This window comes from Lynx rufus, unplaced genomic scaffold, assembly GCF_022079265.1.
Source record: "Lynx rufus isolate CCGP_SWC_20201006 ecotype Redwood Valley unplaced genomic scaffold, mLynRuf1.p SCAF_3, whole genome shotgun sequence".
Classification (NCBI taxonomy): domain Eukaryota; kingdom Metazoa; phylum Chordata; class Mammalia; order Carnivora; family Felidae; genus Lynx; species Lynx rufus.
Window position 1 is genome coordinate 152,825,558 of NW_025814845.1, and position 27,500 is coordinate 152,853,057.

The 27,500-nt window shown below is 35.7% G+C and overlaps 1 protein-coding gene across 1 annotated transcript in view; it reads right to left on the bottom strand.

Moving 5' to 3' along the window:
- The window catches only part of FZD3 (frizzled class receptor 3), an 84,069-nt gene extending 56,786 nt beyond the window's left edge, over positions 1–27,283 (bottom strand). Inside the window, exons 1-2 of the mRNA XM_047091746.1 lie at positions 26,658–27,283; positions 849–1,045 (exon numbers count right to left, since the gene is read on the bottom strand). Coding sequence (XP_046947702.1) covers positions 849–1,045; positions 26,658–26,846 — 386 coding nt within the window. The 5' untranslated portion in view covers positions 26,847–27,283. The remainder of the gene's footprint in view (positions 1–848; positions 1,046–26,657) is intronic.
- Between the last annotated feature and the right edge of the window lie 217 nt (positions 27,284–27,500).

Sequence of the window (27,500 nt, forward strand, 5' to 3'; positions counted from 1 at the left end):
TAACAACACAATCATTATTACCTCATCTCTGAGGAGGAAAGAAGGGAATGAAATCAAGATAGGTACCAAGAAAGGAACTTTCAACTCTATCTGTATTGTTTTATTTGAGGGGAGAAAAAAAAAAAAAAGTGACTGAGGCAAGTAGCACAAAATATTAAGACTGGATAAAGTTAGCCAACAATAGGTCCATGCCCATTTATCTTACTATTCTTTATCCTCGAAATACTTCACAATACAGAAAGGTACATTATCATATAAGAAATACAGTATTACTGTACACATTATTACTCTCATATAAATCTGTAAGACTGTCTAGTAAACATCTTCGAATCTTTAGAAAATGCTTACAATCTATATTTGGAAGTGATCTGAAAAGTATCTGACATTTTCTGATTCTGGTTTGCTAATACATGACAGAAAAGCAGAGTTGACAGAACTTCTTTAGTCATTAACACATTTAAATCATATGGATACTTAACTTCCATTAAATCATCATTAAAGACATTTAATGGTGAGGTAATGAATGATTATTTTCTTCTCTATATTTTCTAACTGCATTACTCATACTTGTATAACCAGAAATTTTTTGAGGAAAAAAACTGTCTTGTTTTCTTCATTCTTTTAAAAAATTTCTTCACAGAAACGTTTTTTCTTTTCTACCTTTTTCATTTAGTGATTCCAAGTCCCTAAGGAAATGAACAGTTCAGAGGTCATGAAACCTCTGTTCAAAATTAAAACTAATATATGCTACATTTCAAAAGTTTTAAAAACCTGATGAACTAGAAGACAGGTAATTTTAACATACTGCAGCATACCATAAGTAATCTATGAAAATCTGATTTTCGCACCTACTGCATTCCATATCTTCAGGCCAAGGAACACCAAACATCTCCATGAGCTCCGAACACTCACTGTAAGCCCGTTGACACAGCCTACGACAGGGAAGTGTGACACGTCCATATTCCATACAAATAGGAGCATAGAGTGCACAAAGAAATGGCCGAAAATCCCGAGAACAATCCAGATTCACCATTGGGTGGAATGGCTAGGAAAAAGTTAAAATTGAATAATTAGAGAAGGAGTTGTATACAAGTTAAAGTTTACTATATAAAATATTACAAGATTCTTTTTTTTTTCCATTTTAAAAATGTCTGGAGGTTATTAAAATTTTCTGAAAAAAAGATTTTGTTTTTCTAAACAAAATCCTCTTAGCTATATCCCTGAAGAGTCTGAATTGGTTAAGACTGAGTTATATCTCAGAATCTAAATTTTAATTCTTAAAGGTGATATTAATGAAGAGGCAGGGCTCAGAATCACATTATGATCCATTTTACATATGAAAATAAAAATTCATGAAAGATATGCCAAATGCTCAAAAAAGTGATTACTGCTTGGCGACAGGATTTTAAGAAATTTTGATTTTCTTCTTTTCATGTATTTCAATTTCTACATTTTCTTCAACTAACAAGTATCAACAGAGAGCAGACAAAAGTTAAAAGAGGAAAGGGAGAGGGGGTGGAGGAAGAGAAGTAGTTATACATAGCAGTAGTTATTTTGAGCGTAAGGGAGAGGGAAGAATCTCTCACATTTGTCCATATTTTCTCGTTCTTGTTACATTAAAAATTTTATAGAGAGTTCTTTGAACTCTGGTATCGCATAATGTAAGCAGAAATAACACTGTAAGCTGATATTAAGGAAACAAGGAAAAAATAGCGGCACAAACATAAAACCATGTTAAAATAATTATAACCACAAGAATAGATCAAATATCCCAATAAATGTGCACCTGGGTTTTTGACTATCAAATACATTTCCCACTTATTTATACAATAATTTCAGAGTCATTGCTGATTTTGATCTGGTAACACATATTTTCACCATTAAGCCTTTCTACTGAGTACGAATCAATTTCTACATTGATATATAACATTTTCCAAAGGTCCGCCATACACAATGCAGTCAGAAAACCAAGAGTCACTTAAGAAAACTGATGTCAAAGAAGTTAACTGTATAATGAATGTGGTAACCAACAAATAACAATAAACTGTATATGGCCATCACTTCCATGAATGAAGGAATAGTTTATGTTATACCAATGTTTCCATCAAGAACAATTTTAAAATACAGAAAAAAAGTTTAAAAACACCTATTTAAAGCTGCTGAAGAACTGCTGAAGTAAAAGAACTAAAAGAACCAAGAATACAGAGAGCAGGGAAACATGGAGAGGTGGCCTGATAAATGCAGCCACTTTTCCAAGGAGGTATTTGTTGAAATTGGGCATAAGGCAAGAGGCCGTGAATCAGGCTTTGACTGGGCTGGTGCTAGTAAACGGAGAAACCAGCAGAACTGTGGTGGTCTTACAAGGCTACAAACAAAATTCAAAACAAAAGGAATAACACACAGGTGAGAAGGGCAAGTGCCAAGGATAGAGTCTGACACAGAGCCAATTTTCCCTTCAAGAAATTTGAAAATTCTGAAGCTGCATAAGGAAGGACACTAAGAAGCTAAGCAGAAAACCTCTGAAAAGCAGAGTGGAGATTTTGGCAGTTTTACATGCTGGATTAGAGTTCAAGTTCTGCCAGGGGAACTGAACATACCAGACTCAGCCTCTGAATGGCTATACTCGAGTTGCAGGAGCAAATTAGAGGGAGGCAGAGACCTGCCAAAACTGTAACCCAGCCTCAACTCAGCTCACTTCCTGATGGAAGTAAGGTGATCTCCCATTTATCTGCTTATCAGAAGAAAGGGTGAACCTCCTCTGGAGCTATATGACATCATCTGGAACCTCACCAATATTTTGTAATATCTAACACTCAATAAAAAATTACTAGGCATTTCTAAAAACAGGACCACATTGGGCACTTGGGTGGCTCAGTCGGTTGAACAGCCAACTTAGGCTCAGGTCATGATCTTATGGTTAGTGAGTTTGAGCCCTGCATCGGGCTCTGTGCTGACAGCTAGGAGCCTGGAGCCTGCTTCAGATTCTGTCTCCCTCTCTCTCTGCCCCTTCCCAGCTCATGCACTCTTTCTCTCTCAAAAATAAACATTAAAAAACAAAACAAAACAAAAACAGGACCATACGATTAAAACCCAGAAAAAAAATTACATTGATTTGGTGACCCAGCTATTGATCTTAATACACAAGACTGTATATAATTACATCAAATATATTCAGGAAAACAAAAATGTACTTTATCAGAAACCAAAATCTATTATAAAAGGAATCAAATGGAAATTCTATAACTGAAATATACAATCTGAAGAACTCATTAGATCAGAAGACAGAATTGGCAAAATGGAACACTAGACAATAGGAAATATTCAAACAGAAGCACACAGACCAAAAAAATACTGAAAAAATACATAAAATAAGAGACATGTAAAACATGGAAAAGTCTAAGATATGCATACCTGGAACCTCAGAAGGAGGGGAGAGAGAGAATGTGCAGAGGCAATATACAAAAAGATGATGACTGAGAATTTTCTAAAACTAATTGAAGACAACAACCTACAGATTCAAAAACTTTTACAAACCCCAAGGATAAATACAAGAAAATCACACCTAGGCAAATGTTATCTCAATTGTTGAAAACAGAAGAAAAATATCTAAAAAGCAGCCAGTGTTAAAAAAGACAACTTACTTTTAACAGAGGAACAGTTAACATTCAGAGCTTGCTTTGGAAAACCATAAATCAATAGAACTTAAAGAGCTAAGAAAATAGAACTGCAAACCCATAATTCTATAGCCAGCAAAAATATCCTTCATAAATGAAGGCAAAGTAAAGACATTTTCAGACAGACAAAAATGGGAGAAAATAGGTCACCAGCAAACCTGCACTACAAGGAATACTCAACAGTTCTTTAGACAGAAGGAAAACGATCAAAGATGAAAACTCCAGAAGTACTTAAAAGAAACAAAAGGGGTGAATATGTGGGAAAATATAAATGAATACTCCTTGTACCAATAACAAAATAATGCCTTAAAATACATACAACCCACAGGTATATTAATATATGATAATCAAATGGAAAAGATGGGAGGCCAGAGGAACACTAATGGGGTAGTGGTTTAAACAATGATTTTTATTAGAATATTATATAAGTCATGGGTACATATCAATTTCTATGATAAGCAATAAAAAAATGCACAACATGGTAAAAGAGAGGCAAACAGAGTAACACAAAAGGCAGCAAAACTGGAGAGAGAAAGAAACACAAAACAGTCTGGACATATTGAAATCAAATAGTAAGATAGTACATATTAACCCAAGTATATCAGTAATTACTTTAAATATACGTGGACTAAAAACTCTAAGTAAAAGACTTAAGAGTTTTGGACTAGGTAAAAACAAAAACAGGAAAAAAAAACCCCAACTATGCTGTTAACAAAAGACATTTTTCAATATAAGCAAATGGCTTAAAAATAAAAGAAAGAGGGGCTCCTGGGTGGCTCAGTCAGTTGAGTGTCCAACTTCAGCTCAGGTGTCATGATCTCACAGGTTTGTGAGTTTGGGCCCCGTATCGAGCCCTGTGCTATCAGCTCAGAGCCTGGAGCCTGCTTCGAATTCTGTGTCTCCCTCTCTCTCTGCCCCTCCCTCACTCACACTCTGTCTCTCTCTGCCTCTTAAAAATAAATTAAAAAAAATTTTTTTAAATAAGTAAAAGAAAAGTAAATGGTAATGGAAGAATTAGCCAAAAGAAAGAGTAGATTTTATGACAAGTGTTCCCAGAGATAAAGAGCATTTCATAAGACAAAGAATCAATTCACTGATCCTAAAAAGCAAATCTAAACATATATGCACCACTTAACATAGCTTCAAAATATTTTAATCAGAAATAGACAAAATAAAAGGGAAAATGTACAAACCCACACTCTGAGCGAAAGACTAATACACTTCTTTCAGTAAGTGACAGAAGAGTGAGGCAAAAATTCTGTAAGAATACAGAAAACCTAAACAAGCCAACTACAAATTTGATCTACATATTTATAATCATGATGCCCAACAATGACTGGATCCTATTTAACACACACATGGAATCTATCAAAATTGACCATATTCTAGATCCTAAAAATCATGCCACAACAAAACAGAGAACTAAAATCATTCATAGAAGGTTCTATGACTAAAATGTAATTAAGGTAGAAAAAAGTTACAGAAAAAGCCCAAACCCACTGTTTGAAATAGCAGACAACAAGCTTGTAAATAACTCATAATCAACAAAAGGAATCATAATTGAAATTTAAATTGTACAATTATATAGATTATATAGAGAAGTAAATAAAAACAATAAAATAACAGCAAACGCTGTACTGAGAAGAAATTTACAAGCCGATATACACATATAAGAAACTAAGAAAGCCTGAAAACAAGCAATGATATTAGCACCATCTCCAGAAGCTAGAAAAAGAGTGGCCAAACTTAGAGAATATAGAAGACAGACAATAATTAGGAAAAGAAAAGGGAGGGAAAAAAAAAAAAAAACCAAAATCTCAAATTACCAATATCAGAAATGGAGGAGAGAACATTACTAGAAAAATAATGTAGATATCATAAATAATAAATTTGATATGTTAGATGAAATAAACAAATGCCTTGGGAAAAAATTAAAATTTACCAAAACTCAAAGAAAATCCAGTCTTCTATCTACAAAGAAATTTAATCCATTATTAGCAATGGTCCCCCCCCCCAAAGAAACCTCTAAGTTATGATGACTTCACTAGAAAAATGTATCAAACATCAAAGCAAGAAGTTGCAGTAATCATACACAAACTCTAAAAAAGGAAAAAAAAGGAACCTTTCCCAATTCATCTTATGAAACCAGAGTAATTTTTATAACAAAACCCAACGGGACTACCTAAGAAGGAAAATTATTCTTCATGACCATAGATGTAAAAATCATATCCCAGTATCAGTAAATTAATCCATAATATATAAAAAATCAATATACCACACTAAATGCACTTTTTCCCCAAGGATTAACATCTGAAAAACCAGTTAATGTAATTAATGTCATTAATTGAAAAAGGGGGGGTAGGGGCGCCTGGGTGGCTCAGTCGGTTAAGCGGCCGACTTCAGCTCAGGTCATGATCTCGCGGTCTGTGAGTTCGAGCCCTGCGTCAGGCTCTGTGCGGACAGCTCAGAGCCTGGAGCCTGTTTCAGATTCTGTGTCTCCCTCTCTCTGACCCTTCCCGTTCATGCTCTCTCTCTGTCTCAAAAATAAATAAACGTTAAAAAAATTAAAAAAAAAAAAAAAGAAAAAGGGGGCGTAATCACATGATCCATTAAATAGCTGTAGTAAAAGTATTAGATGAAATTCAACATCCATTTATTATGAACTCTTTTTTTTTTTTTCCAACGTTTATTTATATTTGGGACAGAGAGAGACAGAGCATGAACGGGGGAGGGGCAGAGAGAGGGAGACACAGAATCGGAAACAGGCTCCAGGCTCCGAGCCATCAGCCCAGAGCCTGACGCGGGGCTCGAACTCACGGACCGCGAGATCGTGACCTGGCTGAAGTCGGACGCTTAACTGACTGCGCCACCCAGGCGCCCCAGAACTCTTAAAAGACTAAGAAATTTCCTCAAATCTTATGTCAAGTATATACATCAAACCACAGAAAACCTCATACTTGTTGGTAAATTATTGAAGGCTTCCTGAGATCAAAGATGAGACAAAAATAACTGTTACCACTATCTTATTTAACACTGTATTGAAAGTCCTCACCAAGGCAGTAAAAACATAGGAATAAAAGGTAAAAGAATTAGAAAGCAAGAAATATAAAAATTAAAGTATATGGATCAGAAAGAAACTATCATTCATAGAGGACTTGTGTTCTAGTTACCAAACTTTTATCTCTGTTCCACATTCACTCTTCAATATCAATGCTCTATGATAATAGATGGGATTTATGTCACCACTTCTCCTTTACAGTAAGCATGTGTTTAAACTTTCTCAATAAAGAGTGTTAGAGGAACACTGCAGGACAAAGGGGGCTTCCTTGTTGGTTGTGGCTGCTGCGCAGTCAGGCAGCAGTGCAAATGTAAAGAAATCTATGGTGCTGTGTCCCAGCCATGTGCCCAGAAAGGTCTCTTAGTAAGTAGCCTCACAATCACGACATAGCCTAGTGACACCCTTCCTGCAGCCCTTCCAATATGGACACTGAATGCTTGAGGCCTCCTACCTGTGGCAGTGCCTTGACTCCCTCTATCTACTCAACCACCAGCTAACACTTGCCTATGTATGCCCTGAAGAACTGCTTCTTGCTTGCCCAGCAACCATGGACCAGCTCTGGCCCAGGCAACCCAGTGAACGTCTCTGCCATCCACTGAGTTGCAACTACATCATCTACAATTAAGGTCTGAGCCTTGGTGTTTGGAAGTCCCTTCCAAGATTGTCCCTCTGCCCTAGAGAGCCCTACTGAGCTCTCTCTATATTTTATAAATACTCTCCTATAATGGCTTATTTTTATTATACTTCCCTTATTTAAATCATTGAGTGTGTCTGCCTTTTTTTTAACTTTTTTTTTTTAAATGTGTATTTTTGAGAGAGAGAGAGAGGCGGGGGAGGGGGGGGAGGATGAGTGCCAGAGGGGAAGAGAGGGAGACACAGAATTTGAAGCAGGCTCCAGGCTCTGAGCTGTCAGCACAGAGCCCGATGTGGGGCTCGAACTCATGAAATACAAGATCATGATCTGAGCCAAAGTTGAACACTTAACCAACTGAGCCACCCAGATGCCCCAAGAGTGTCTGTCTTCTAATAGAACCAGACTAATAAAAACCTGTCACAAAGAAAATCCAAAATAATCTATAAACCATTAGAATAAATGAATTTACTAGGAACGCTGGATACAAAGTCAATAAAGATAAAAGCTATGTTTCTACCTTTCAGGAATATACTAAAAATGAAATTAAAAAAAAAAACAATTGAAATTAAGAAAAAACTTCAGTTTAAGACCATCAAAAGTACAGCATCCTATATTCAGGAATAAAGTTAACCAATGTGGTGCAAGACAGAAAACTACGACATGTTACTGAAAAAAACTGAAGACAACCTAACAAATAGACATCCTATATTCAGGAATTAGAGGACAATGTTGTTAAGATGGCAATAGTCCTTAAAGTGATCCAGAGATTCAATTTAAACCCTTAAAATGGCATTTTTTTTTTTTTGCAAAAATGGAAAAGTTGATCCTAAAATTCCTATGGAATTGCAACAGAGTCTGAACAGATCAAAACAACCTTGAAAAAAAGAACAAAGTTGGTGTACTCATACTTTCCAATTTCAAAACTTAACATAAAGCTATAGTAATCAAAACACTCTGGTATTGGCAGAAGTCTAAACATGCAAAAGAATAAAGCTGGGGACCCTGTGTTATACCACATACAAAAATTAACTCAAAACTTGTAAAAGAAAATAGAGGTAAACCTTCATGACCTTGGATTTGGCAATGGTTTCTTAGATCTGACAACAAAAGCACAAGCACAAAAGAAAAAAAAACAGATATATCAGACTTCATCTAAACAGAATGCTTTCATATATTTCAGAACATTTTCAGTACACAGACAACTCACAAAATGGAAAAAAATATTTATAAGACATATATCTGATAAGAGTCTAGTATCCAGAATACATAAAGAACCCCACAACTCAACCAAAAGACAACCTAATTTTTTGAATGGGCAAAGAACTTGAAGAGACATTTCTTTAAAGAAGTTAATGCAATGGCCAATAAACATGAAAAAATGTTCAATGTCATTAGGGAAACGTAAATCAAAATGACAATGAGATACTATATTACACCAAGATAGCTGTAATCTATAAACAAACAAATAAATGAATGAATAAATAACAAATGCTGACAAGGATATGGAGAAATCAGAACCCCCATGTGTTGCTGTGGGAATGCAAAATGATGCGACCACTATGGAAAACAATTTGGTGATTCCTTAAGAAGTTAAACATAGATTACCATATGACCCAGCAATTTTACTCCTAGGTATATACCCAAAAGAATTAAAAAATGATGCTCAAGGGAAAACTTGTATATGAATTTTCACAGAACATTATTTGTAATAGCCCTAGAGAGCAAAATAAAGCAAAAACAAGCAAAGAGAAGGAAAAAAGAAGAAAAATTGGGGCACCCGGGTGATCAGTCAGTTACGCGTCTGACTTCAGCTCAGGTCATCATTTCGTGCGTGGTCCAGGAGTTCAAGCCCTGCATCGGGCTCTGTGCTGACAGCTCAGAGCCTGAAGCCTGCTTCGGATTCTATGTCTCCCTCTCTCTCTGCCCCTCCCCAGCTCATGCGTGTGCACGCATGCTCTCTCTCTCTCAAAAACAAACATTAAAAAAATTAAAAAATTTTAAAAAAAAGAAAAAAATCAATAAAACTGGAAACAGTAAAATAGAGAAAAATCACTCAAATAAGAGCTAGTTCTTTGAAATTACCAATAAAATTGATTAGCTTCTGGCAAGATTATTTATTTATTTTGAGAGAGAGAGAGAGAGAGGGAGACAGTGTGTGTGTGTGTGTGTGTGTATGGGAGGGAGGGAGGGAGGAAGGGAGGGAGAGGGAGAGAGAGAGAGAGAGAATCCTGAGAAGGCTCTGCATTGACAGCATGGAGCCCAACGCAGGGCTTGAACTCTCACAAACCATGAGATCATGACCTGAGCAGAAATCAAGAGTTGGATGCTTTTAACCAACTAAACCACCCAGGTGCCCCTAGCAAGGCTATTAAATAAAAAGGAAAAACACAAATTACCAATACTAAGACTGGAAAAGAAGATGTCACTGAGGCTCCACAGGCATTAAAAAGGCAGTTGGGTGGGGGGGTGGGGGGCCTGGGTGGCTCAGTCGGTTAAGTGACCAACTTCGGCTCAGGTCATGATCTCATGGTTGTGGGTTTGAGCCCCACATAAGGCTCTGTGCTGAACACTTGCTCGGAGCCTGGAGCCTGCTTCAGATTCTGTGTCTCCTTCTCTCTCCGCCCCTCCCCCAATTGTGTTCTGTCTCACTCTGTCCCTCAAAAATAAATAAATGTAAGGAAAAAAATTTTTTTTAAATAAATAAAAAATAAAAATAAATAAAAATAAAAAGGCAATAAGGGAATATTACAAACAACTCTGTGCACATAAACTAGACGCCTTACATGAAGTAGACCAATTCTTCAAAGTCAGACTACCAAAACTCACTCAAGATGAAGCTGATAATCTGAATAGTCCTGTTAAGTACTAAAGAATTTGAATTTGTGGTTAAAAACCTCCAGAAAAGAAATGTCCAGGCCAGATGGTTTCATAGCTAAAATCTAACATTTAAAGAAATAGTAACACCAATTCTACATAATCTCTTCAAGAAAACAGCAGAGAAGGGAACACATCTCAACTAATTCTATGAAACAAGGGGTGTTTAATATTAAAACCAAACAAAGATAGCACAAAAGAAGAAACTACAGACCAGTATCTCTCATGAACATAAATGTAAAAATCCTTAAAAAACAGTAGCAAAGCAAATCCAAAAATATATTAAAAGCATTATATACCACAACCTAGTAGAGTTTCCTCCAGAAATTCAAGTCTGGCTCAATATTCAAAAACCAATTAATGTAATCCCAAATTACCAGGCTAAGAGAAAAATCGCATTGTCATACCAAATGATGCAGAAAAAGCACTCATGAGGGACACCTGGGTGGCTCAGTTGGTTGAGTGTCCAACTTCAGCTCGGGTCATGATCTCACATTTCATGAGTTCAAGCCCCACATCGGGCTCACTACTGTCAGCACAGAGCCTGCTTCGGATTCTCTGTCTCCCTCTCACTGTCCCTCCCCTGCTTACACTCTCTCAAAAATAAATAAAATGTTAAAAAAAGAAAAAGAAAAAGAAAAAGCATTCATGATTTTAAGTTTTCAACAAACTGGAAATAGAGGATAATTTCCTCATCTTGATAAAGAACATCTACAAACACCCTGCAGCTATCATAATTAATGGTGAAACATGGATTCTTACTCCTAAGATTGGAAATAAGGGAAGGATGCCTATTCTTACCACTCTTATTCAACATGGGACTGGAAATCCTGCCAATACAATAAAACAAGAAAAGGAGAGACTGGAAAAAGAAAACTGTTCCTATTTGCAGGTGACATTATTGTCTACGTAGAAAATCCCAAAGCATTTACAAAGAACACCTCTTTGAACTAGTGAGTTCAGTAAGGTTGCAGGACACAAGAAAAACATACAAAAACCCCAACTATTTCTATATAGATTTGCATTCCATATATAAAGAGCACATGAAAAACTAAAACAATACACTTATAACCACAAAAGAAAGAAGAAAGAAAGAAAGAAAGAAAGAAAGAAAGAAAGAAAGAAAGAAAGAGAAAAAGAAAGAAAAAACACCTGCGTAGAAATTCAACAAAACATGTAAAGGACTTGTATGCAAAAAACCATAAAACGCTGATAAAAATAAATCAAGGAATATAAAAAAAAAGACAGATATATACTTGTGTTAGTTTGCTAGGGCTACTGTAACAAAGTACCATAAGCTGAATGGCTTAAACAACAGAAATTCACTGTCTCATATCTAAAAGCTAGAAGTCTGAATCAAGATGTCGACAGAACCATGTTTGCTCTGCAGATGCTAGAGAAGGATCTGCTCCAGGCCTCTCTCCTAGCTTTTGGTACCCTCAGATTGTGATAGCATAAATCTGATCTTCACATTGCTTTCCCCCTGTGCCTCTTCACATCATCCCTCCATGTGTGTCTGTGTCCAAACTTCCCTTTTCTAAGGATACCAGTCATAACTGAATTAGGGCCCCTTCCGACTCCAGTATGACCCCATTTTAACTAATTACACTTGTAATGATCCTACTTCCAAAAAAGGTCACATTCTGAGGTACTGGAGTTAGAACTTCATCATATGTTTTAGGGGGACTCAATTCAACCCATAACAACACTGTTCATGGTTTGAAGATTCAACATTAAAGATGCCAATTCTCCCCCAAAAGATTTCCAGATTTAACGAAATTTTTATCAAAACTCAGCATGACTGTTAGTAAATAAAAAGGAACTTATTCTAAAATTATATGGGAAAAACAATAGATTTTGAAAAAAAAGTGGAAAGAATCATGCTATCCAATTTTAAGACTTACTATATTGTTAACAGTAATCAAGACAATGTGGAGAATCAGTGGAGACAATGTGGACAATCAGTGGAGAGACAGATACAAAAGATCAACAGAACATAAAGAGAACCCAGAATTAAACCTACCTAAGAATGGACAACTGATTTTTGAGAAAAGAGCAAGAGCAATTCAATGGTGAAAGGATAGTTTTTTCAATAAATTGTGCTGGAACCAGAGGACATTAATAGACAGGAAAATGAACCATACTTTATACAGATTAACTCAAAAGTGATCATGGATTTAAATGTACAAAACGAATAAGAAAGAAGAAGAAAGAAGAAAGAAGAATCTTCTGGACCAAGAGTTAGGTGAAAAGTTCTTAGAAATTATACCAAAAGGACAATCCATAAAGGAAAAAAAAATTGGTAAATTGGACTTAATTTTAACATTTACAACTTTTGTTCTCTTCAGGACCTTGTTAAAAGGATATAAAGACATGCTACAGACTAGGATAAACTATTTGCACACCATACATCCAATAATGGATTTGCATCCAGAATATATATGGCATTCTGAAAACTCAAAAGAAACCATTGCAAAATGAACAAAAGACATAAACAGATATTTAACCAAAAAGGATACATGAATGGCAAATGAGCACACGAAAAGATGTTCACTATCACTAGCCATAAGGGAAATGTAAATTAAAATCACATGAGGTATCACTATATACATATATACTATATATATATTAGAAAAACTGAAATAAAAAACTGTGATAATACCAAATGATAGTAAGAATGCAAAGTAAATCTCTCATACACTGCTGGTGAGAATGTAAAAAAAATTTTTACATTTATTTATTTTTGAGAGACAGAGAGAGACAGAGCATGAGCAGGGGAGGGGCAGAGAGAGAGGGAGACACAGAATCAGAAGCAGGCTTCAGGCTCTAAGCTGTCAGCACAGAGCCCAATGCAGGTCTTGAACCCACGAATCGTGAGATCATGACCTGAGCCGAAGTCAGACGCTTAACCGACTGAGCCACCCAGGTGCCCCTGTTGGTGAGAATGTAAAATGGTACAACCACTATGGAAAATAGTTCAGCAGTTTCTTAAAAATCCAAATATATGCTTATCACATGATCCAGCAATTACACTCCTGGGCATTTGTCCCCCAAAATAAAAATGTATGTCTACACAAAAACCTATACACCAATGTTCATAGCAACGTTATTTGTAATAGCAAAGAACTGGAAACTGAAATGTCCTTCAATGGGTGGTTGATTAAACAAATTGTGGTATATCTATAAAACAAAGTATTCTGAAATTAAAAATAATGACTACTGATACCTGGAATAACCAGTATGGATCCCAAACGGTATTATGCTAAGTGAAATAAAACCAATCTCAAAAGATTACGTACTATATGATTCCACTTATACAACATTCTTGAAATGACAAAATTATAGAGAACAAAGTAGTGGTTGCTTAGGATTGGAAAAAGGGAGGAGAGAGAAAATAAGCATGAGGGAGTTCCTTGGTGGTGATAAAACAGTTCTTTAACGGTATATATTTTATACGTAATTTTTATATATTTTATATATATTTAAGGGAAATATATATCTGTGTATTTATATCTATATATAATTACAAAGACTAGGAGTGCCTGGCTGGCTCATTTGGTGAAGCATGCAACTCTTGATCCTGAGTTCAAGCCCCATGTTAGGCACAGAGCTTTTTTTTTTTAAATTGCAGGGGCACCTGGGTGGCTCAGTCGGTTAAGCGTCCAACTTCAGCTCAGGTCATGATCTCAGGCTTGTTGAGTTCAGACCCGGAGTCAGGGTCTGTACTGACAGTTTGGAGCCTGGAGCTTGCTTGGGATTCTGTGTCTCCCTTTCTCTCTGCCCCTCCCTTGCTCACGCTCTGCCTTTCTCAAAAATAAACATTAAAAAAATAAACATTTTAAAAAGTTGCAAAGACTACACATAGATGGACAAGTGCATATACACACACAAAACTGAGTACATGTAAAAACTGATGAAATATGATAAGGCCTGTAAATAATGTCTATAGTACCAATGTTAATTGCCTAGTTTTGATGCTGTATGCTAGTTATATAAGATACTAAGACGGGGGGGGGGTAGCAGGTAGGGGTGGAGCAGGCTAGGTAAGGTACAAAGAATTTCTCTGTACTGTTTTGTAAATTAGTATAAAATTAAAAATTAAAAACATTCCACATGCTAATGATATATGTACATATATGCACATGTATGCCTTTTAATGTATGTCTTAGGTCTCAAAACTTGCTTGGTACTTAGCAATATATAAAATACCAATCAATCCATACCAACCAATCCAATATCGCTGTGTTACTATGTTAGTTAAACCTCCACTGATTTGAGTGGCTATTCTGTGCTGCCTGCAATGAGTCTAAAGCTAAAAGTTCATGCTTTTGCCATTTATTAGCTATTAAGTATCCTGTGCTGAGTATCTCAGCTAGTTAATTACTAACACTAAAGGGACAGGCAGTGTTCTAAGTGTCTTACACACATTATCTCATTTAATCCTCTCAATAATCCCATAAGGTAGGTACTATTAGTAATCACATTTTATAATATATATGAAGAAAACGAGACACAGAAATCAAGTAACTTGCCCAAGATCACAGAGCTACAAAGAGACCCAAGAGTCAAGACCCTGACATTCCTGTCTAGAGCCCTTGAACTTAATGTTCTACATAACCTCCCTAAACTTCAATTTTCTCCTCTGTAAAATGGTCTTAGCATACAGGACCCAGCAAAAGCTTTAAAAAGGGATTAAGGAAGCACTGCAAGTTAACAGAGCAATAGCAATCCTATAAGGTGGGTGTAAGGAACCCTGAATTCCCTGTTCTCAACAAGTAAAAGTCAACTGGAATGATGTGATTAAAAAGAAAAACAAAACATGGATGAATATCAAAGTCATTATGCTGGGTAAAGGAAACCAGACCAAAAAAAAAAAAAAAATAGGTACCATATGATTATATAAAACTCTAGTAAATGAAAACTAATCCACAGTGACAGAAAACAGATCACTAGTTGCTTGGAGCAGGGTGTAACGATGGGGGTAGACTACAAAGGCACACAAGAAAGCTTTTGAGGTAATAGAAATGTTCTATATCTTGATTGTGTTGATTGGTTTCATGGGTATATAATTTGTCAGAACACTGAACACTTTAGGTGAAGTTGTGTATATATACTGTACCTCAATAAAGCAGTTATACAAAAACAAAAATATTAATATTTTTCAAATGAGCAAATTGCGTTGACTAACAATTTTAAACTCAGCAAAATCAAAATTAAATGAGGTAGCCTGAATACTGTAAAGCCGAGAATATATAAGAAATACTATTAAAGTTCTATCAAATAGAAAAACAATTTAGCTGATTAATTTTTTAAAGATTCCTACTGAGTACCTCCTTAAATAGTAATACTTTTGTTCACTAAATCAAGACCAAGGTATACGAAGTTTACAAACTGAAAAGTAACTTTCTAAAATTAAATTTCTGGTTTCTACAACAAAGGTGCAGTACATGGAACCTTCTATTCTTTGTTGAAATTCAAATCAACCAAGCCTTTGTGCTCCCATTCTCTTTCTTCTTTCAAATTTCCATTCCTGTTACCATAGGAACCTGGTAGCTGACAAGCCTTCAAGCAAGCAACAGCCCAAGCTTAGCAAGGGGTATGAAAAGGGAACAGAGTCAAAGGCCAAAATTTGACTCATGAGAATCAGAATTCCAATCTTTGTCATTCTACAAAGGGTCTGGTAACCATAGAAACTGTATCCTACTGGGTTTGGGAATATTATGACTAAATTCACTAAATGTGAAACCAAATGTGGAATGGCCTTGGAAATTCAAAAAAATGGTATTCATTCTATTTCAGATCCAAATTAGAATAAGAAATTATTCAAAAACAACTTTTTACAATAATTTTAAATGATTAAAAATAAGACCTTTAAAAAACTCCTTTTCTGTAAAAATAAATTCTCAATGAGAAAGGATCTAAAACTTCAGGAATTTTGTATTAAAAAAAGTTCTAGGTTTGAAGAACACCTTTAACCTATAAATTTGCTTTTCTTTTACAAAACTTAATTAAAAAAAAAAAGTCTTGAGATAGCGGTTTGCAGAAATTTGCCATTATGAGAGGAACATGTTTATCTTCTTAAGTCAATGGAGAGTTCCCAGAGCAACCCGTAACATTTGACTTTAAGGAAGCAAATTTTAATATTTCAAATATCATGAACAGTTCAGAACTATGGTTTCTCTCAGAGGATAAAACTTTACAAAATTCCACCACACTTCATAATTTAATTGGAAATAAGTATTTTAAAGGTATTTCTTTAAAGTGATTTGTCATACAAGAAAATCAAAGAAAAAATTTTTTAAGTTTTTCCACAGAGTCAGAAATAAATAAATGCAATTAATTCTCTACTACTTCTATGTACATTTTTCTATTTAGAAGATTCTTAATTACTGACAGGTTTCCCTGTCACACAACAGACTTTTCAAGCTACTTCACTAGATTGCTGTTTGCTTAGGGAAAACCACCTATGAATACTAACCCAAACAAAAGATAATAAGGGAAATAAATTTGATAATACATGTATTCTGAAGATATAAACCATGAATTGCAAGAATATAATCAAATTTCGTTTTCTAAAAAGCCTACCTACAAAACGTTAATTACTACTACTACACAGGGGTATATTATACTGTTTTCTTACAAAAATCAACAAAAAAAATCTTTCAAGGCCCATTCAAATACTTTCTACAACTGATCCCTTTCACATAAGATCCTTTGTTTCAGTCATTCAATCAAAATATATTTAATATACTAACTCTTAGGTACTACAACTGAGAACTAAACAAAAAAGAACAGTTTGGATTATTAAAAAAAAAGTTTCTGTACTAATGTTACTATTTTAAAGGCACAATATGTTTCCTACAGAAAAATAAAAAAATACAAACATTAAATAAGACACAGAAAACACAAATAAATTGTACTAATTCAGGAAAACCACTGTTGGCCTTGGTGAAAATCCTTCCACATCACTTACTCTGCATAAACATGCATATATATTTTTTTAAACAAAAACAGGATGATACCATACATGTTATCTACTTTTTTTTTCCTACTTAATAATGTATCAAATCCAACCATTAGAATTCTGACAAAAGATAGAGACTATTTAAGGCAGAAGGAACATTAAGGGCCTAGAGATGGGAAAGGTGGGTTGTTCTGTTCTTTTGCGTAATTACATCACTTATAAGTACAAACACATAAATGTTCAAAGTTCTGAGTCACTCTGACCAGTTGTTCCTCACCCCTGAAAAGGCAAAGTAAAATACTAGTGTTCACAGTTACGTAGTACTCTTGGTACTGGGATTACCATCCCCATTCCCATCCAGCACACTCCTATTTACAACTCCAGGAGATCAAGTGCTTAGATATAACATCATAACCCTGACCAAGTCTGACTACTATCATCTCTTAAGGAACTTACAGTTTATAAGTCCATTAATTAATTCAAACACTTATTTAGCACCTCCTATGTGTGAGGCATTATGTTGGGTACTAGGTACACAAAGATGAATAAGGACAAGCTCTGGTTTCAAAAGCAAAAGACAGAAAACCTGAATGTCCATTAACAGTAATTGAATGAAAAAAAATGAGAACAACTTAACACCCATTAGGATGACTATTATAAAAACAAAAAACAAAAATAAAAAATAACAAGTGTTAGCGAGAATGTGGAGAAACTGGAACCTTTGTGGCACTGCTGATGGGAATATAAAATGGAGCAACTGCTATGGAAAACAGTATGGTGGTTCCTCAAAAAATTAAACAGAATTATCATATGTCCCAGCAATTCCACTTCTGGGTATATATCCCCAAAAATTGAAAGCAGAGATTCAAACAGGTATTTACACACATGTTCACAGCAGCATTATTTGTCATAGACAAGAGGTCGAAGGAACTCAAGTGTTTGATGGATGAGTGGATAAACAAAATGTGGTGTGTATATATACCATGGAATATTATTTGGTTTTAAACAGAAAGGAAATTCTGGCATATCCTACATGAATGAACTTTGAAGACATTATGTTAAGTGAAATAAGCCAGTCACAAAGGAGAAATATTGTATGATTCCTCTTATTATTGGGTACTTAGAGTAGTCAAACTCAGAGAGAAAGAAGAATGGAGGGAGGGTGCCAGGGGCTCGGAGGAGGGGAGAATGGGGAGTTATTGTTTACTATGTACAGAATTTCAGTTTTGTTAGATGAAAAAGTGCTACGGATAAATAGTGGTTATGACTACATAACAAGATGAATATACTTAATGCACTAAACTATAGTGCACAATCCTTAAAAGGATTGGAATGGTGAACTTTATATGTATTTTGCCAGTTAAAACAAATATTTGTAATGAATAATATCTGTAAATATTACTATGGAATATCCATGATATTCTTGTTAAACGGAAAAATATAGAGAAAAATACTCTATCAAAGAAAGGTAAAAGAATACATGTTTATTACATAAACATTTCACATAAATATATTTATAATTTTTTAATGGAAGAATAAGCAAAAAAAGTTTTTAAAATGACTACATTTAGGAGGAAGGAAAGAACAAGGTAGAAGGGAAAGGGCCAGAAACTAAACTTCTCTGAATACATCTTGTTCTATATATAAAATTGTAAAACAATTATAAAATAAATTTTAAGCTTATTAATTTTGAGCAGGGGAGGGGCAGAGAGAGAAAGGGAGAAAGAGAATCCCAAGCAAGCTCTGCACCAGCAGCACTGAACCCAATGCAGTGCTTGAAGTCACAAACCATGAGATCAAGAGTCACTCAACTGAATAAGCCACTAAATTTAGACCAAAAAAAAATTTTTAAGTTATTCCTCAAAAAATGAAACATAGGAATCTAAATGTGTTTTGAGTTTAACCACACAGAGAAATATTTAACTTTAAATATAAAACTTTAAATATTTAAATTTTTAAATTAAAACTTTAAAGCAGAGTAATTTGTACTGTATATCAATGGTGAGTCACATCCCTAAAGACAAAAATAAGTACAAAACAATCAGCTTTCAATAATCATATTGTTAGTAATAACACTATTATTCTGAAATGATAGAATGTATGTGTATTGTAAAGCTTTAGTATAAGAGAATACAGAAACAAAAATAAGATTTTAAAATGGTAAATAAAAACTCTGTGATAGAGGCACCAGATGGCTCAGTCAGTTGTATCTAAATCTTGATTTTGGCTCACATCATGATCTCATGGTTCATGGGATCAAGCCCCCATAGAGCTTTGTGCTGACAGAGTGGAGCCTGCTCAGTATTCTCTCTCTCCCTTTCTGCCCTCCCTCCTGAAAAAAACAAAACAAAACAACAACAAAAAAACTGTGATATTATTTGATTTAAAACATCAATCTAAACTCATGATGTACTTAAAAAAAATTTAAAAAGTGGGGGAGCCTGGGTGGCTCAGTCAGTTAAGCATCCAACTTCAGCTCAGGTCATGATCTCACAGTTCGGGAGTTTGAGCCCCGTGTCAAGCTCTGTGGCTGAGAGCTCAGAGCCTGGAGCCTGCTTCAGATTCTAGGTCTACATCTCTCTCTGCCCCTCCCCTGCTCATGCTCTCTCTCTCTCAAGAATAAACATTAAAAATTTTTTTAAAACCCTGTGGAGGTTCCTCAAAAAATTAAAAATAGAACTACCCTATGACCCAGCAATAGCACTACTAGGAATTTACCCAAAAGATACAGGAGTGCTGATGCATAGGGGCACATGTATCCCAATGTTATGGCAGCACTTTCAACAATAGCCAAATTATGTAAACAGCCTAAATGTCTATCAACTGACGAATGGATAAAGATGTGGTTTACACCTACAATGGAATACTACTTGGCAATCAGAAAGAATGAAATCTGGCCATTTGCAGCAATGTGGATGGAACTGGAAGATATTAAGCTAAGTGAAATAAGTCAGTCAGAGAAAGATACCATATGTTTTCACTCATGTGGATCTTGAGAAATTTAACAGAAGACCATGGGGGAAGGGAGGGGGGAAAAAGTTACAGAGAGGGAGGGAGGCAAACCATAAGAGACTCTTGGATACTGAGAACAAAGTGAGGGTAGAAGGGGGTGGGGGAGAGGGGAAAGTGGGTGATGGGGCACTGAGGAGGGCACTTGTTGGGATGAGCACTGGGTGTTATATGGAAACCAATTTGTCAATAAATTATATATAAAAAAGAAATAAAAAGAACTACAACTGACTATTAAGTATATAAAATGATATTTTAACTTATCTATAATAAGAAAAATGCAAATTAAATCATACTGAGAAGTGAAAAAAAACAATAATAAAAATAATAAATTTAAAAAGTGTTTCCTAGTTTTGTCTACGAATAGGCCTAAAAATGGCTAACCTAGTATCAACAGGCTTAGCACCCAGATAATGGTCTCTAAATATCATTTCCAACTAAAAGGAACCAGTGCTCTCTAGGGAAATCTCTGGTTCAAAGTTTGAGGCAGAATTTTAAGAAAGGAGCTTGGATCATACCAGAAAGCAAGCAAGCTAGAGCAGTGTCAAAAACCCAGGCGCTATCTTGAAGAGGCTCCCACTACCAAAGACAGTGCAGTTAGAGCTCCAATAGAAATAATAACTCGAGTAGGATTGAAACACATCAAATATGTTAAATTCACAAGTTCATAATGATACCTTTAAAAAAAAAAAGACTTCAATGGTCACCTCTGAAGGATACTCATTATCTTAAAAACTACTAAATTCAGGAGAATGATCAAGTATATATCCTGTCTTTCTTACATAAACTGTACAAGAGTCTAACTCAGTAGCCCAACAGTAAAGACAGGAAATTTCTGTTTATAAAGCATTCCAGCTGAGAAAAGAATGACAGAATTAGAATATCACCCTATTACAAAACTTTAATGAAATTACCGATCTAAGAAATGATCAAGAATGGCTGCTAAAAATTATATAGAGTGACAACCAAGTATTATAGGCCTATGAAGTATTCTTTAAAAAAATTAAAAAGGGAGACAAAGGAACATGGTAAATCAAACCACACGGATGCAATCGGCAAAATAAAGACTATGGGAAACTCCATATGGCAAACGCATTACAAGGAAAAAAGGAGAGAGGAAAGGGAAGGAGAAATTATATGTTAAAAGAAACTTAAGAGACCTCTCAATTGAATGGGATAGATGAACCCTGATTTGAAAAGCCAACTATAAAAAATGTGAAATGATCAAAGTAATTTGAACATCAACTGGACATTTGAGGATACCGACAAAGAGATAAAAGTATGGTGTTTATACATTTTGAAAGAGCCCTTACTTTTTAGAGATTTACACAGAAATATTTATGGATGAAATTATGGTGTTAGAGATTTGCTTCAAAGTAACCCAGCTGGACATGCAGTCACAACTGAAACAAAACTAGCTGTCAGTTGATAATTTTTGAAGCCGGATGATGGGTATATGTTGTCCACTATATTATCTTATCTACATTTCTATATAATTGAGATTTACTATAATAAAAAGGTTTTTTTTTTAATTTTTTTTTAACGTTTTATTTATTTTTGAGACAGAGAGAGACAGAGCATGAACAGGGGAGGGTCATAGAGAGAGGGAGACACAGAATCTGAAACAGGCTCCATGGGGCGCCTGGGTGGCGCAGTCGGTTAAGCGTCCGACTTCAGCCAGGTCACGATCTCACGGTCCGTGAGTTCGAGCCCCGCGTCAGGCTCTGGGCTGATGGCTCAGAGCCTGGAGCCTGTTTCCGATTCTGTGTCTCCCTCTCTCTCTGCCCCTCCCTCGTTCATGCTCTGTCTCTCTCTGTCCCAAAAATAAATAAATGTTGAAAAAAAAAAATTATAAAAAAAAAAAAAAAAAAAAAAAAAAAAGAAACAGGCTCCAGGCTCTAAGCTGTCAGCACAGCTCAAACTCACGGACCGCGAGATCATGACCTGAGCCGAGATCGGATGCTTAACCGACTGAGCCATCCAGGTGCCCCAAAAAGGTTTTTTTTTAATGTTTATTTATTTTTGAGAGAGAGAGAGAGAGAGAGAGAGACAGACAGACAAGAGAGTGAGCAGGGGAGGGGCAGATTGAGAGGGAGACACAGAATCTGAAACAGGCTCCAGGCTCTGAGCTGTCAGCACAGAGCCTGATGCGGGGCTTGCACTCACAGACTGTGAGATCACGACCTGAGCCGAGGTTGGACGCTTAACCAAACTGTGCCACCCAGGTGCCCCAAAAGTTTTTTTTTAAGGTACAATTTGAGTTTGGATAACAGCAAGACTGGTTCAAACATGTTCTGTTCTTTACAAAAAAAATTTTTTTTAATGTTTATTTTTGAGAGACAGAGAGAGACAGAGCATGTTGGGGGGGGGGGAGGAGCAGAGAGAGAGGGAGACACAGAATCCAAAGCAGGCTCCAGGCTCTGAGCTATCAGCATAGAGCCCAACACGGGGCTCAAACCCATAAACCTGAGCCAAAGTCAGACACTTAACCAACTGAACCAACCCAGGTGCCCCCAAACATGTTTTGATCTTAATGAATCATAAAGAATACCAAGGATTTGAGGCTTTTAGGCTCTGTTGTTCTCAGTAGGATCTATCCCACTGCCAGCCAGCTCTCCATGCTATAGAAAATCTTTAATGCAGATGACAAAAAACAGGAAATGGAGGCAAAACACAAACCATCCCAAAAGTTTTTCCTCTGATTATTCTACAGTGGTCAAGTTTCCTTTAAAAAAAAAAAAAAAAAAAAAAAAAAGACAAGTGATCAACCTCCTAAAGAGGTAAGAGTGCTTGTTCCACATACTAACTGAAGTTAAAAGGACGACAGGGTGACAGACAACAAGGACTACTATTTTGCATTCACAAGCACTTTAACTTTTCAAAGTTTTTATTTTTATTCTTTTGAGAGAAAGAGGGCACAAGTGAGGGGGAGAGAGAATCTCACAAGGAGAGAGACAGAGAGAGAGAGAAGCAGGGCTCATCCAAAGTAGGGCTCGTGCTCACTCAAGCAGGGCACAAGCTCACGGGATGTGGGACTCGAACTCACAAACCGTGAGATCATGACCTGAGCCGAACTCAGATGCTAACGACTGAGCCACCCAGGTGCCCCTCAAAGTTTTTAAATATACAGATCACTTACATCATTTGATCTTAACAACCTTGTAAAATGGACAGGGAAAAAGAAACACTTCCTAGAAGAAACCAACACAAAGAAGTGACAAAACTAGTTAGTGGCAAAATACAAATTTCTTATCTCCATTTCAGTGCTTTTTCCACTAAACTGTCCCCTTCGTATTCAACTGCATTTATTTAGTATAGGGGGGGAGGCTCTTAAGATCTCTTTTATTACCAATGGAGTCATAAATACCTGATAACGGTGTGGTTGGTAAAGATAGTTACAATTCGTTGACAATTTGTTGTCCACACTGGACAGCTCCCAAAAATTAACTTAGCAATCCAGACAGCTCAAAATGGTTTGGAAAACTCAGGAAGGAGGAAAAAAAAAGTTGTTTTCTATCAAAGGCCACTGATACTCAAAGAGAAAGATACCAAGTTAAGAACTTACAAAAATTTAGGGTGTGTGTCTGTGTATAGATGAGTATGTTTTGGAAGGGAGGAACAGAGAAACATACAAGCAAAGATCTTTTCTAACTTAATGAATTGATACATTAACCCATTTATTTAAACATGTTCCAATTTCAATGAAAGTACTAAGAACCCTGTATCTACAATGAAAGAACAGCCAACCTGTTGACTATGAATAATCAAATTTAAGATAACCCAGATTCTATATTTCCTCTCATCTGTGGTATCCCTCTCTCACTGCCATATACTATTATATTCCAGGCACTCATCAGTACAGGAATGAACCCTAGGCAGGCTTGAAACATGGGCCTGCTAAAAGATGATGCACTTAGGAAATTATCCTTTAATTCACCAAGTCCCACAATGAACACTCAAAAATGTCCCCCAATTGTTGGCTCCAATGACTTGCTCCTGGTAAAAGCTGACATACATTTTCTGAGAGCAGAGATAGAGGGTGTCATCAGCAGATTCGAGTCCTTGTAAGGACTCAAGATCCTTACTTCCATTTGGAAGGATGTTGTGCTGACTGCTGAGTTCCCATGTCCTCTGCTATTACAGAAACTTTACACTCTCAAACTGACATCTCTTTTTGTCAGTGGCATCACTGTCCTGATATTGACAACCATGCAATAAAAAACTATCTGCAACTTTACTTCAAAGAACTGGAGCCTTCCCTTAGAAAATACTGCCCACTGAGGTGCTCTCCCTAGAACGTGTGAAATTTAAACAGAAGCAACCTTATTGCCAATAAAATACGTAGACTACACAGGCAACTTTAAGAAAAGGTTAGTGACAGTTTACTATGTCATCATCATGAATGTCCCAAGAGCCTACAAACGAATGCAAGTTCATTTGGAACAAATATATTAACTTTTCTAGTACCTTCTCTTTGGGATCATTTAGAAATGGAATTTGGAATAGAATTAACATTTGCAGATCACCTTTTGTATGCTATACACTGTGCTAGCTACTATATAAATTTCTTGTTTAATCCTAACAGCCCTTTAAAGTATTTTTGTTATTACTGCCGTTTCACAAATGAAGAAACCAAGGCTAAGGGACTTGTTAAGGGACTTGTTCAGTCTTAAAGCTACTACAAAGAAGAGTCAAAAGCTGAACCCACATCAATTCAAATATCTTGATGACTTGCTTCTTACTACCCTATCTACTTCCCAAAGGAATTACATTGATTTATGATACTAAAAACAAAGGTTTTCCTACTTCAATTTCTTTGTGAGAGAATTGATAGTTTCAAAAAACAGCAAGGACTGCTATGCCCAGAACCAAATTAATGTACTAAACCAATACCCATTTTCATATCCTAATCTGATAGTCTATACCAAATCTCTCTTGGCTAGCCTGTACCAAGCTAGTTATACCTTGTATATTCAGAAGAGCAGAAAATGTTTTGTTCAACCTCTATAATATTTTCAAATATTTAGAATATATAAGATGCCCTTCACATTTAAAAATCTATGCTGTCTCTGTCTCAAAAATAAATAAACGTTAAAAAAAAAATTTAAAAAAAAAAAAAGGGGGCGCCTGGGTGGCTCAGTCGGTTGCGCATCCGACTTCAGCTCAGGTCACGATCTCACGGTGCGTGGGTTGGAGCCCTGCGTCGGGTTCTGGGCTGATGGCTCAAAGCCTGGAGCCTGCTTCTGATTCTGTGTCTCCCTCTCTCTCTGCCCCTCCCCCGTTCATGCTCTGTCTGTGTCTCAAAAGTAAATAAACGTTAAAAAAAAATTTTTTTTTAATCTATGAACAATAATCTTTCTACCAATTTTCCTAGACACACTTATGCTAGTCTACTTGGAAGTAATGAATCTTTGGGTTTTACCATAAAATGAAAAATTCCAAAACACATAGGCCTCAATGTGCTGAAAACACTGTAACAATAGATTAAAGGCTAAAGTACAAAACATTCTAAGTATAATTATTATTAGCTCCATTTTACAAGAAGCTTTACATAGCAAAGAAACTACGGTAAGAAAGTTCACGTAATTTGCCCAAAGTAATAAAGCTAGAAAGTGACAGAGCTAGAATTCAAACCCAGGTTTGTATAAGCCTATGCTCCCTACTGCCACCATCCACGGCCTCCCTGATTCTCACCTGGTAAACATATTATCCTTGTCCACAATTCTAAAACCTCTACAGAAATGCATGCATATTTATTTAAACCTACTGTTAACTGTATTCATTAATTTGCCATAGTTTCTAAAGTAAAATCATTAGAAAGTTACCTGAAGAGTTACCACTAGAAAAATTCAAGAAAGGCAACAAATTTTCATAAAATTGTGACAGGTCAACAACATAATTTACACAACCAAACCTTCATTCATCAGGAGTGATCCTTCTTAAATTGATGTGAACAAAGTAAAATGAGAAAAATGTTTTTAAATTTTAAGAAAATTCAAATATGACAAACCACCAGCCTAAAGGCTGAACAAAAGAATTTATTTCACAAGATCATGTTACCTTCAATACTTAAGGATTGATTTGTGAATATTATTATTATTATAGTCTATTCTTTATCTGAGGTTTTATGATCAGCCAAACAGGAAAAAAATGTAATCATAACCTGCACAATTTTGAATTTCTGAATAACTATTATCTCCCATGTACCAGTGTTTCATATTTCTTTATACAAAAGCATGTCTAAAAATAGGTCAAGAGTAACATTCCCCAAACATAAATTCTTCAATCTATTAGAGTTTGAACTTAAATCTCTAATTTTTTAATGTACAAGACAGTTAAAAATAATATATTCTTTTGCTGTTATCAGACACTTTCATTAGATTAGTAACAAGACAATGTAAGAATCATTGTCTAAGATATGTCAAATAATAGAACAAGTCTTACCTCCATTGCTAAAGCAGCTGTCTGTTGGTCATAGTGATTCAGAAGATTAGGCATGAAGGTAGTATTATAAGGCAAATCTTGGCACATCCTCAAGGTAATAGGTTCGCAAGAAAACAAACTGTGCCCACCTATATGCCCCACAAATATAGTCAAGGGCCAAACGTAGAAGACAATCCAACTCATAGCCATCCTTCCTGGATCTGAATGAGATTCGGATGATGAGGCCTACTCAATATGTATTTTAGATCTTTATACACCTGCAGGTCTCAGCTTGAAAGTTTTTCTTCTATATCTTACTGTTAAGTTCTTCAAACAGTTAAATACTCTGCACCGTCAGAGGTTTGTTAGCTTGATCTCACAAAAGGCATTTGTTTTTGGTTTCACAATATGGGAAAATGACATCATCTTGTCTCTTCTTTTCATTTTATTACATAGGGCACATTTGGCCAACATATCAAGTTGATCAACCACATTCCCAAACAACAGATTCCATCTTAGGAGAAGAGCTATTTCTTCCTCTGATTGAAATATCTGAGAAGTATTTTTTAATGAAAGAAATTAATTTCCTCTCAAAATCTTTGATGAGTTCAGTGACGTTGCAGGATACAGAATCAATATACAAAAATCTGTGTTTCCGTACACCAACAATGAACTAAGAGAAAGAGAAATAAAACAATCTTTCATGAAAGATGTCATACTGACCTAATAGATAAAATACATGAGTATTTCAGAGACACAGTAAAGTTTTTCTACTTATCATTTATGCTATAGATATACTAAGACAATCCTTAACCAGAATTTAAAGGCAAATTTTCTTCCCTCAATTGCCAACATACGGTTTTA